Source organism: Musca autumnalis, unplaced genomic scaffold (assembly GCF_047663935.1).
Source record: "Musca autumnalis isolate F117 unplaced genomic scaffold, ASM4766393v1 scaffold_1, whole genome shotgun sequence".
NCBI lineage: Eukaryota > Metazoa > Arthropoda > Insecta > Diptera > Muscidae > Musca > Musca autumnalis.
Genome location: NW_027411644.1, coordinates 120351701 through 120365791, shown reverse-complemented (window position 1 = coordinate 120365791; position 14091 = coordinate 120351701). Strand labels below are relative to the sequence as shown.

Below are 14091 nucleotides of genomic sequence, written 5' to 3'. Positions count from 1 at the left end.
TTATATGCAACCCATATCAACAATTTCAACAAGTGGTGTTCTGGGATGACCACAATTTTTATAAGCAAAATTTAGATGTATTTGTAAGGACTGTTTGTATAGTAGTTTTTTTATAATTTTTTATCGTTGGAAGAAAATGCTTTTTTTCAATTTTTCAAAATTTCAAAATAAAAAAACCAGCTGAGCACGGCTGGGATTTGAACCCGCGTTCTCAAAAACATATGAAGATGTTATCACGACACATTAGCGTACAAAGCCAAACTCATAACTTCCAAAGGCTGCGCTAAAAAGCGCGTGTCGAGGAAGTCTTACAGATTGAACTGACAAATATCAGTCACTGTAAAAAACGCTTTGCATTTGAGAAATCTAAGTTCGATGACAGAGAAGCCACTCCCACAGCCGATATGCTAACAGCAAAACTGGTTGCGTCGGTTCGAATCTTCGGCTTTCCTTTGTCACCTGATTCATTAAGCTCAAATCCAACGAGATGATTTATGCACTTTTCATCCACTCCGATTGAAACACCTCAAAAAAATGGTTTTTGAATGCTTCAACAGCATCTTCTGGCGACGAAAATCGTCGACCACGCCTTTTTGTCTTGATGTGAGGGAATCAAATAATGTCATTGTGTTCCAAGTCAATTCCACGTTTTGTCCGGTCAAAAAGGCGCTGGTTTAAATCGATGTGTGAGAGCTCGCATTGTCATGGTGCACAATGATTCGTGTTCTCTTTTTTGGTTTTCAAATTTCTCAGGAGACTTCAGGCAAACAAATTGTAGTGTACCACTCAGAATTTACCGGCGCACAGTGGTTCAGAATCGTTTTTTGCTGGTCAAAACCTTGTAACTTTTCAACGGATAGAGATATTTTCACAATTCATATACAGTTAGTCAACTTAATTATTGCAAAACATAAATTATTACAAAATTTTAAATAAACATCACTTTATTGGTATAAATAAATATTATTATTAATATTTTTGTTAACAATGCAATTCTTACACATGTTTATTAATATAATAAAATAAAAAGTAGATAAATTTCACTAAACATTTTATTAAAAACATTTTATTAACAAAAATGAGTACAACTCATTATTTGCACTGTCAACTAAAGAATTGCAAAATTCACAACTTTTCAGTCTTTCACGGTATTTTTCGAAAAGTTGGTTCTAATATTTCGTATGCCCACATTTGGCATCAAAAACAGCTTGTAAACGTATCTGAATTTAATAAATAAGTTTCGGAATGTCATATTCCAATGGTATTTTTTAGCCATTCTTCTTCATTGCATTTTATTTAGTCCCCCAGGTTAGTGGGCGACCTATTCCCGACTTTTTCCTTCAGGAGTATCTATGAATTTTCGATGGGGTTAATATCTAGACACTGGAACGGGGTGTAAATGACTTTGGTACAGTTGTATAGCAGCCAAGTCTTACATAAATTAGATTTATACTTAGGGTCGTTGTCTTGGTAGTACTTATATTGCAATTTGTTTGAATTTTTAGGGTCAACAGGCCCACATTTCTTGACGCTTTTGGTTAAATCTTTTCTTAAAACATCAAAATAAACCTCCTATGTCATTGTTTCTTCCAAAATCAGGATTTTACCAACGTCACTGCTTGGTATACAACCCCATACCATAAGTGACAGTTTTTCGAATTTTACGGTATGTATTAAATTTTTGTTTTCCTTGGCTTTCAAGGGTTTTACCAATACTTTTTCAGGTCCATTGTGATAGTACAACATAATTTTAGTCTCATCAGAAAATATAACGACATGCCGATACTAAAGATGGCGTGAAAAGTTGTCTATAACAAGTCAGAATAGTATCTATATATTGTGATGGGAGGGCAATGGTTTTTACCTAGACACTCGTGATGAGCGCTTGTTATTATGTAGCACTTTTCTGACTTTTCCATGTGACACACTTATTCCGAAATCATTTTATTCTGGTGCTTCTTTGAGCTATTTCGTTAATTTCTTTAATCATTCTACAGTCAATTCGTGAGGTTACTATTTTGGACCTGCCATGTAACGCCCTCAGTTTGAGTCTGTCTTCTTTCTCGGTGCGGTATATGATGTTGTATACACTTCTCAGCTTACGAGAGATGATTTTAGGGATTTCTCTTTCGGATTTACCATTATTATAATTGGAATAGACCAAATGTACCATATTTTCCGAAACCGTTTACCTGACTTTCTCTTTTTCTGAATATACCGCCTATGTTACACACAAAAAAATTAATTTATGATCAAAAATTATGGATCTACATGTCCACATATCATAAAAGTCTTAAAAATCCTTAAATGCAAAAAATCGAGGGGAAACCCCACGATTTTATTGAACATTAATTCATATTGCAATTATTTAGTTGACACCACAAAAACCAGGTACTTATCCTTTTTGCCCGTTGTTTTTGTTATTTCTAACCGATTTCTGGATTTATTGGCTTGGTGTTGTCATTAACAGGTAAATCAACAGATTTAAAAAAAAAAACCAACATTATTGAAAGAATTTCGTGTAGTAATTCCTAATTAAACATCTAAATTTTTAAAAATGCATCGTTTGCAATAATATAGTTGACTAACTGTATATATAATTTTTGTTCGACAGATAACACTTTCAGCTTTCTCTAGCGGTTGCACTGTGGTCCCAGCCGGCGACAAAAATACAAAAATCGACTTCTACAAATTATGATTGTAACTATTTAAATCTATTGTAGACACATCAAATTTTAGTATTCCGGCTTTCTTTTTACAACTTCTAACGGTACTAGTTAAAGCAGAGCTACAGAAGTGAGCATTTTCATTTGAAGAAATTGAGACATTAAAATTTCCTTTAACGTCGAGTCAAGTTACAAGTGATATCACAAAAATGTAATCTGCAAAATTACTATAGTAAGAAATGGAAGTTAAAGTTAATGGTATTGTTATTGTTTTTAATTGATAACATCATAAAGTTGTATCTTAATTTTGTAGTAAAATTGATCTCGTTTAAAATGTATTTTTGTGAGTTTTTTTAATTAATATTGTGAAAAGAAATAGACTTTTAGTACATTGGATCCTCGCGGATCCTCACGTTATTTTTATTTAAATGTTCGTGGAAGTGTCCAGAATTAAGAAAAATTTATCTCGTCTGCCGAAAGTTGCCGAGCGGTATTCAGTTTTCATTATACTGAGTATACTCGGAGTTTTGTAAATGTTTATTATAGGGTTTTTGGGTGTTTTCAAGCAATCGGTGTTATTGTTTTGCATTTTGTTTCGATCTAATTTTATAAAAAACTAGCTGACCCGGTCCGCGTGGCTGGCCCGTTGTTTGGGTTCTCCGTGTAAACTTTAGTTATCTATCCAGTATTGATACACCCATAATTAGGCATCCCTCTAGAAACTTCATAATATAAATCAATGTTTTGACATAAATTCCATGTAATGGTATCCCCAAATTTAAGATATAAAATCTCTTTTATTATACCCTTCACCATAAATCGACAGTTTAAAGCACTTTGTGACCCACATATAATGGTCGGTGCACGTCAATTGACATTGCTATTGGATTGTTGGTCTCGGTTGGGGTCGTAATTATTACTGCAAAGAATTGTTGGTATAGGTCCACGTTTTGATATAGCTCCCATAGAACGGTACCGGCTGATTTTCGCTATTTTAGAGGATTTAACATCATTATCACACCGAAATGGCTGAAATCTGGTTTTAATATATTTTAAAGAGGAGAGCATAAATATTCGTATCGACCGAAAGACACGCCTTTTTATTTGCGCTCGGTATGTAACAGTAATAGGTTCACGTTTTGATATAGCTCCCATAAAACAGTACCTCCCGATTTTCGATAGTTCAGAGATATAGCCACTGTTCATTATACGTCCTCGTTTTGATATAGCTCCCATAGAACGGTGGCGCCTTATTTTCGCTATTTTTGGTGGATTTAACCTCATTCATGCCGATGGAACGTAACGCTTTTTTTTCTTCGCGCTCTATATGCAATAGTGGTAAAATACTCAGCAAAATGTATGTTCTTTCGGGATATGTATGGCAACATTTATATAATTCATAAAAAAATTACTTCTATAAATTGTAGTTGTTATTATCGAGATTTTGCTGTATTTAAAAAATGTATCTTTACCTAGCTATTCCAAGGACTGAAATCAATGCTCATGAAGTTTCACTTCCCACATTTTGAGATTTTATCCGTAATTATAATATTTTCTAAAATCGAACACGATCGCGGTATTCTGATTCCAATGATGATATTGTATTGTATATCAATAACTTTGTCTGATTTCCAATGGATCTTTCGGGAATTTCGATCTTGTGACATCTCAAGTTATTCGGATTTTACTGTATTCCAAAATGTGGAGTTGATCGCGCTGTCCCACTTATTGTTTAGTGTTCAGCGTTTATAGCGTTTTTTAGGCACGCTTACAAAATTAAATATTATTTAAAATAATAAATGTTTGCAAATTTTGTGATGACCGCGATATTTCACTTTACGCTATATTTCACCTCCGCGAAGACCATTCAGGGTCAAGACAGTAATTACAGTAGTATTGCAAACAATCTGTAAACAATACGTTCATGGACTTCAGATTTAAAAAAAAAAACTTTGAAGGAGAACCTCCGGTCACTACACTTAGCCGTATTAAAATAGCTCACGACCGCGCTATCCCACTTGTTCAAGCTAGTGTTTATATCATTTTTGTGTCACGCTTACTAAAATTATGTATATTAATTGAAATAATACATTTTTGAAAACTTTGTGATGACCGCGATCATTCAGGGAAAACAATCTGTAAACAATACGTTCAAAAATATCAAAGATTTCAGATTTTCTTAAAAACATTGTGGGGGAGGACCACCGGTCACTATAAAAACAGCTTACGACAGTTCTAATTAATTGAAATAATACATTTTTGAAAATTTTGGGATGACCGCGATTTTCACTTCCGCGACGACCATTCAGGGTCAAGACTGTAATTACCATAGCATTGCAAACAATTTGTAAACAATATATTAAAACGTATCTTGAATTTCGCGGTTTTCTTAAAAAAACTGTGGGGAGGACCACCGGTCACTACACTTAGCGGGATAAAAAAATAGATTACGGCCTATTCTCAGACAAAAAAACTCCACATACAACATTTCATAAGATTTCCCAATCGATTTTTCGAAATCTCTATATAGTGACATCTCAAGTCATCGGGATTTTACTGTATTCCAAAATATGGCGTTGACCGCGTTATCCCACATATTGAAGCCAGTGTTTTAGCGGTTTTGTAGTCACGCTTACTAAAATTAGGTATATTATCTGAAATAATACATTTTTGAATAATTTGGGATGACCGCGATATTTCACTTCCGCGACGACCATTCAAAAAAAAATATAGCCTATTTTCACCACCGGTGTTCCCAGTACATTATCTGAAATTTTCAAGAAAATCTATTCAGCCGTTTTTGAGTCTATTCGGAACATACAAACATACAAACAAACAAACATACTAACATACACACATTGCCTTTTATATATTAGATAATGTTTACATATGAAATATGATGTTCAAAAAACTTTGTTAATGCCAGGATGGGGACGGTTTTCGAAGAAATTATAACAAACCTTCAGATGAATGTTGCGGGATATGAATTCTCTATGTTTTCACATCGAATACACTATCTCTCCAAAGAAATTTCGAAAATCTGGATACATAACAAGAGAAAAAAAAATTATAAACATCATGCAAATTGGCTTGCTATAAAAGACACCATTATTTTTGTAAGATTCATGCCACTTCAAGAATTATCTGCCGTTGAAAGTAACAGCGCGGAAGGCCTGCCGTAGATTTAAGCTCCACACAAAAAATTAAACAACGTAGAATGGTTAAATTGGCAAGCAGAACCACATGTGTGGTCTTGTTTACTGTTTGTATATCCTGGTACATTTTTAGTCTGTTTGAGACCTATAGGCCATTGTTTACATCTAATATAATCTGGAACGCCATTGGTCCATATGTTAACCCACCTAGTAAGAATATTCTCTGCCTGATTGATACTTGTTACCTGTTAATCCTTGTCAAGAATAAAATTCATAAAATGTCATGATTTTTACAAACGTTTTTGTAGAAAATTTAGGCCAAATACTTAACTATGAAATTATAAAAAAGGGAGGTACCTCTATATGGGGGATATACCAAAACACGGACTTCTATTGACCATAGACCAACGCAAGATGTTTAATACCACCAAAGAACACAAAATGTCAAATTACGGCGAATTCACTTCAAAAATATGGTCAAAATCTTGAAATGAATAAAAAACTGGAAGTAGCGTTATGGGGGGTCTATACCTAGGAGTCGACCAATCCTGACGAATTTTGGGGAAAATTATCTTCCAGTCGCTACGAGTTTACGGTAAAATTTTCAGATCGATATCTTGATTAGAAATATATTTGTCGCTCTCTCCCATACAAGCTAAACCACAGTTGGTTGTGGAGAAATTCAAGGTCAAAATTAAAAATTTTAGTTCTTTATATTTTCCATCAAAATATGAGTGTTTTGGAGTTTTTTATATGTTCTAATTATTTAGAAAAGGTCAAACCTCAATAAACAAATCATAAAAATTAAAAAAAACAAAATTTTTTTGGGAAAAATTAAAGAAAAAATTTCAATTTTTTTTTTCAAGAATTGAAAAAACTCATATATTTAAAAATGTCAATTTGTGTAAAAAAGCTATAATTTTATTGGGAACGGTACGAAAAAACACACATTTTTACCGATGTAATTTCAAAAAATTTAAGAAATTGTTAAACGGACGGTGCGGTCTGGCAGAAAAGTATAAATGGGCTGAAAGAGGACACTCTCGGGCATAATTCTGTGAAAACGGAACTTTGTTTCAAGCGGTTCCCTAAAATATCTAGTCCACTAAACTTGGAATTTCAGTAAAATTTAGTACCTGAGGAAAAATAAAATAACTCACTTCGTGTAAACGCTACGGTAATTTATTAAAACGACTCTTAAAGGCAACAATCCTGCCTACCAACAAAAGAACAATGTTATAGTTTCTGAAAAATAGTTGTTTCTTTCTCCAGAAATTCCAAAAATTACGTATTTTCCAAATTTGGGAAACATTTTTCGTCCTTAGGAGCACGGCACGGCCACACCTTCCAATATTTTGATCTAATTTTTGCTTTCCTTAGTGATAACACAAAAATGGGGGTTGTGGGCAGGAAAATCGATTTCTGAAGCACTGTACGATGTATAGTAGCCACATGTCAGTTTAGCCGAAGGAACAGGCGACCATTTGCTTCGAAGTGCTTCTTCCATGATCAACTTTCTTTGGATTTGGCTCATCTTCAAAGACCCCCACGGTCGATTACTGCTTTGTTTCGGGCATAGATCCAAGATTCGTCATCTGTCATGTTTTTATAAACGTCTTTTGAAGCACACCGATCGTATTTATAAACAATTTTTTGCACCAATCGAGAAGAGCCTTTTTTGGACGATTGTCAAATTGTGCTGGATCTAACGAGGAAACCCAATTTAGCGGCCTGGTGATTATGAAATATCAATGTTAGTTGGTGAATGAAATGCCCAAGTAAGCCTCTATCTCACGGTAAATAAAATTGCGACCTTGCATTATCTGTTCACGCACGGCTTAATTTTTTCTGGCACAAGGGTCGTTTTTGGACTTCCCTCACGACCTCTTTTAGCGAGTGACCTTGAAGATAGGGATTAGTGGATTTTATGTATTCAGCATTTCTTTAATACCCTAGGCAGACGGCAACGTTAATTTGCATTAAGATCTGCATTTTATTTTACCCTGACAGACGACAGTTTTTGCATTTACGAAACAGCTGATTGTTGGTAAACAACTGTTTTGTTCTTGTTTGCAATGCAAATTGTGTCTCAGAGCATGAATATGCTCTCTCTCCTACATGAATGCGCTGTCTTTTGCAGCATTGCCATATTGAAGTACCTAAATTCAGTTTAAATTCACTCTGATTTTGTGCATTAAGAACGTGGATAACGCACGAATTAATTTGAATTATGGCAGTTAATGCAAATTAACGCTGCCCTCTTTCTAGGGCATAAGACAAGAGCTACAACTATTCCTCCGAAAGCAATTTAAAATTCTTTGCGGTTTAGGAGATATGAGCCTGAAAAATGATCCCTTTTGACAACAAGGCCTCAAACCTTTGTGAGCCATAACCGTGAAACCGTTTCTTCTAATTTTTGGTCTTCTATCATGCTGCGATGCCAGAATATGGTTAATTTTTCATGTCGTATAGTAATATAGCATAAGATGTTTTGTTTTCTTTGAAGATATTAATGTAAGTTCATACATATTTATTAAATAATAACACCGACACCAGCATGGTTCGATTAAATGGTCAACAGGATGTGAAATCGAAAAATCAAAAATGCCAATTTACTCCACTTTGCCTGTAGTTTCAGACGTATTTAGTTCTGTTCATGTGTAATTTTGACCGTAGGACGGTGTTATCAAACAGTTGGGCACAATAATTGTTTCAAAGAACAAGAAATCAAATTGATCACGTTGTGATAGATGGAAGACATGCATCAAGCGTGTTGGATGTACAATCGTTCTGAAGTGCAAACTTAGACTCGGACCACTACCTTGTTGCAGCAAAGGTACGTACCAGATTAAACGTAGCAAACAAAGTGCGAACAGACACAACACGGAAGTTGGACATCGGTAAGCTGCAATCACAACAGATAGCCAAAGCATATTACACTCAACTGGCCCAACTGCTTAATCAAAGCACTCTTCGTCCCGATAACATATCAGGACAATGGCAAAACATTGCCCACTCCATGCCAACAGCCGCAAAATCAGTACTTGGATACCAGAGACCTCCACCAAGGAATCCATGGTATGACAAGGAGTGTCGAGCTGCTACCGAAGAGAAAAATGCGGCATATAGGGCTACTTTACAATCAGTAGAAACGCGTAGCGCACGAGAGAGGTAGTCCGAAGTCCGAAATTTCTACCAAAGAGTGAAACATCAAACTGATGGCTTTGGAACTGGCACATCCTCCTGTAGAGGCCAGCAAGGTAATCTGGTAACTGATACAGATAGTGTGCTAAGGATATGGAAAGAGCATTTTTCCAAACTGTTGGTATCCAATAGTAGCGAAGTCGACGAAGATACCACAGATCCAATCCCAGAAGATGGTATTGAATGTATACCAGCCGGCCAAGATGAGGTAAAGACAGCAATAAACCGGCTGAAGAATAATAAGGCAGCAGGAGTTGATGGCCTACCAGCCGATCTGTTTAAAACCGGAGGCGACACGCTGATAAGGTGTATGCATCAGCTAGTTACCCTTCGACAGACCGGCTTTGTAAAATGACCCTAACTGACACAAGATCTTCAGTTAAAATAGGAAAGAACCTCTCCGAAGAGTTTTGTACCAAAAGAGGTTTCAGGCTAGGAGACAGCCTTTCGTGTGATCTTTTCAACATCCTGCTAGAAAAGGTTATACGAGAGGCAAATGTCAAAAGAAGTGCCACAATCTACACCAATAGCCACATGTTACTTGCTTATGCTGATGATATAGCCATCATGGGACGATCAGTAAAAGAAGTCACCATTACCTTTATGAAGGTCGAAGGAGAATCTGCTAAAGTGGGTCTGGCGGTAAACGGCGAGAAGACCAAGCTGATGGTGTCGACGCGCAATGCGTCCATTGAGATCGGACCAACTGTTGAAGTTGGTTCCTATAATTTTGAGGTAGTAAAAGACTTCGTATAACTCGGCACCGCCGTAAACACAACAAACAACATCAGTTGTGAAACAAGAAGAAGAATTTTATTGGCCAACAGATGCTACTTTGGTTTAAGTAAGCACTTTAAAAACAAAGCCACAACTCGTCAAACAAAAATAACGCTTTACAAAACACTGATACTACCCGTGCTGATGTATAGTTTCGAAGCCTGGGTACATGCGCAAGCAGATAAGGCAGTGCTTGGCGTGTTTGAGAGAAAAATTCTTCGAAAGATCTACGGACCGATCTGCGTTGACGGTGAATATCGACGTCGTATGAACCACGAGCTGTATCTGCTATGCAACGACATCAATATAGTTAAACGTATCGAGATGCAGCGATTGCGTTGGCTAGGCCATATAATAAGAATGAGCGATGATGAACCCTCTAATAAGGCGTATAAGTTCGAGCCACATGGCGGTGCACGCAGAATTGGCAGGCCAAAGAATAGATGCCGCAAACAAGTAGATTAAGAGATGACAAGGCTTGGTATTCCAAAAAGCGAAGCACTAAACAGAGAGAATTGGAGATCTTTTCTTAGTTCGGTCTATGGAACAAATGTTCTGTAATAGGCCAGCTAAGTAAGTAATTGTTTCTAACAATAAAAACATAAACTTTCATTGCATTCCCTTAAGAAAATTCTCAACTTACCTCACTACCAATTGTTGTTATTTTCACCAATACTTCGTCTTTGCTGGAATCATGCAATATTACATCTCCCGATGTTTCACGACCATTATAGGTTAAATAAACCCGCTGACCGGGTTGTAATTTAACACCCAATATCGAACGAAAACCGGGACCAATGAGATCAGTTTCACGAAATTCTTTAATCATGGCATTGCGCCTTAATGTTTGAGCTGGACTTATATGAACACTGGCGGCGGCATGACGGCGAGCCTCAGCGGCTGCCGAAGTTGAGGCTATTACGTTATCTTGAGTTTTAAAATCAAAACGAACAATATATTTTGTTTCATTGGCACTATCGACGGCCGTAGCATTGGCACTGGTAATGGTGGCGGTGGGTGGGGTTTTCACATCTTGTATAACACCCGAATACCAAAGGCCATCTGGACCGGGGGCACAAACTTTGGTGCCGATAATTGAACGTTTAGCTAAACGGCGACCGGTAGACATTTTGATTTTTTTTTTTTTTTTTTGAAATTTGTTTTAAAAGAATTCAAAATTAGAAATAAAAAAAATATGGAAGACTTTTGTTTTTAAGCTTTTTATAGCAAGCAGAAACTTATTGCACAGATTTAAGGTTTTTTGCCAAGAAGGGGAAGAACAAAATTTAGATTTTTTCGTATTTTTTTAGAAAACAGGAAACGAATTTTGATAGAATTTTTAAAATTTTATTTTTATTGAAATTTTTATCGTATTTCTTTTTTTAATTTAAATTTATTTGCATTAAACACTTTTTGTGGTATATTCATTTTTTTTAATTTTTCGTTTTAACAAATATTTCACTTTATTTTTTATTTTTCATAAATATTTTTTGCTGTTGTTTTTTATTTTTGTTTTCAAACATTTGTTTTAATATGATTTTGCACAAATAGTTCTTGTTTTTTTTTTTTCTTAAATAACTGTTTTCAAATTTTAATTTGTTTGCGATTTATTTATTTTCTTATATATTTTTGTATAACAAATATTTCACTTTATTATTATTATTATTTTTTTTTTTTTTGTTAATTTTATTTTGTTAATTTCTTTTTTAATTTGTATATTCAAATATTTATGTATTTAATTTTTTAGTTATTTGTTTTATCAATATTTTGTGATTTTAAAACCTTTTCGATATTTATTTTTTTAACATAAACATTTTTTACTTCGTTACAGGCCTGTTACTCTGTGTTTTATATGAACTTAACAGCTGTTATTAACAGACTTTTCTCAAAAGAAACAATTTTTTAATTAATTTTTATTAAAATTTAGACATTGTCCAAAAATTATTAAAGAAAACCAATGAAGCCAGATTTTGAAACAATTTCTGTTGTTACTCTTATTGGAACCGGTTATTATATTTTCAATTGTAGTTGTTGTTGTTGTTGTTGTTGTTGTTGCTGCATTTGATAGATTATCAAGCTTCTGTATATGTTTTTCAATTCACTTTCTTTAAATATCTTATCAGCCGCGCACACCTTTAATAAAATTTATGTATTTTTGTTGTTTTTCTCGAAATAAATATTTTATAGATTTTTTTCTTGTTCTTTTTTTAAACAATATTTTTTGGGTAGTTTTTTGTTTTCTTATATTTTTTCTTCTTCTTATGCCTCTTCTCCTTTGTTAAATTATGATCATCACTTTACGTTTCAATTTGATTTGGTTGTCTGCACGATTTGTTTTTCCGCCGATCGTCGTGTGACTGTGAAACGTGTTGAGTTGTTTTATTGGAAGAAATAATTTTCTTATAGTATTTTGATGATATGAGAATTCGAAATCCGAAATGCGTTGATTGAATTTTTGATTGGTAGTTGTGATGGTTAGCTGCTGAATTTCAATATTCCCAATAACACTGGGGGCTATAACATTTCGTCTATTTTTGTTAAAAGATTTGCTGTTGCTATTGACTTTTTTACTGAGTGGGACATTGGGATGACCTCCTATCAATTTGGCTACATGCCGTTCACAAGGGGTTAACAGATGATGACGTTTCGCTTTGTGGTTGGACCTAAGCATAATCCACTTGTCACTGAGCTATTTTCGTTAAACAGTTTGTCGTCGACTAGGGGCAGGGATTGGACCTCCACTCAAAGAATTAAGAATAAAAATGCGGTTGTTTTCAAGTGTTATTTTTTCTTTCTTTTTGTTTTGCTGTGTGACACAGTCCTGTATTCAATTTTATTTACATTTAATGTTTATTACACTATAATTAATAGATTTAAATATTTTTCAATTCACAAAAATAGGTTGTTCTTCAATCTGCTTTAGAAGGTTCTTAATTTCCTCTTTCAGTGTTTTTCTTTTTTATTTTTATGCGGGTTCTATTTCTTCTTCACAGAGGATTACCGATGACGATCAAGCGAACGTAGTAATGCGATGCGGTGGTGCGTGGGGTTGTTTGTCTCTTTCAATGTTGTTGCTGCTGCATGCAGATGAGCCTTCAAATGACGTTTGGAGTGCATACGTTATATGACAATTCGGCTACGTCGTATCATCGAATCGATTGCATTACGTTTTGCTGCGTTATTGAGCGGTTAATACGTTTGTCTGTCGGTCGGTTTGGTGTATTTGTGGGGGTGCTCTCTTCTCCAAAAAAAGCGCTTATCGTCTGAACACGAGAGTTGGCTATCAACGACTGATTTTCGTAAATACACTTTGTTGTTTTGTGTGTATTTGATTATGCTTCTGCTCGACTGAATGTGCATGTGTATATGTGTGAGCGGACGGTTTAGTTTCTTGCTTGCTGCTTGATTATTTGTTTCGTTTTGGGCTTGACTGCCTGCTGACTGAATCTGTCTGTCCGCCCGTCGCTCACTCGCTCTGCTCACACGACTTTGTTGGCTTGTTTATCTTGTTGCTACTTTTGATTTTGTTGTTGTACATGAGCGCTCGTCACTGTGGTCGTTTGTTACGTTGTTGTTTTATATTTTTTATACGTACGACGAGTTTTATTTTTATTGTTGGCTGGCGTTTTGTTGTTTTCTCGAAAAATCAAAACAAAAGAGAAATGAAAGTTAAAAAGAAAATCGAATTGTAAAGCGGTGCTTTGTTATGACGTTGTCAGCAGCGACCAGCTATCCAGCCAGCTAGCCGCAAGGTATTACGGCAAAGCAACAACTTTACCAAGATCCATGACAAATACTTGCATACACTTGAATGCACTTCCACACACACACGCACACAAATCAACGTAAACGTGATACAAAAGTAAACAAATAAAATATTTCGGTCACTGGACTCAAATAGGACTTCAACCCCCACAAAAGTTCTTTTGAAAATCTACAACTTTTTTCAATTATTTATCTCTTACACTGTCGATATACAATATTTCTTATTAAAATATCTTTAAATAATATTGTTTATGTTGTGTTTTCTAGCGATACATTTTGTATCTATAACAGTTTTTATTACGTCTTTTGTTTTTATTACGTTTTCATCATAACATTCATTTCCTACTCGCTCTCTATCTCTTGTTTTTTTATTTCAGTGCTCTCCGAATGCACCAATACTTGTGTAAATACATTTCCAATCTCCTTCATTTTCAACCTACATTCGGCGGGGCGTTCTCAGTGCTGTGGGTTTGTTTTTATTTTAGCTCTGACAATGTTGCCAAAACAGCTGTTTCTTCCAACGT

General features: G+C 35.1%; 1 protein-coding gene across 2 annotated transcripts in view; it reads right to left on the bottom strand.

Annotated features, from left to right (window-relative positions):
- Glut4EF (Glucose transporter 4 enhancer factor) overlaps nt 1-13866 on the bottom strand; it is a 564138-nt gene extending 550272 nt beyond the window's left edge. For both annotated transcript variants that reach the window (XM_073991367.1, XM_073991375.1), the window contains exon 1: nt 10446-13866. In XM_073991367.1, the coding sequence (XP_073847468.1) occupies nt 10446-10931 (486 nt within the window). In that variant the 5' untranslated portion in view covers nt 10932-13866. The remainder of the gene's footprint in view (nt 1-10445) is intronic.
- Nucleotides 13867-14091: the final 225 nt, after the last annotated feature.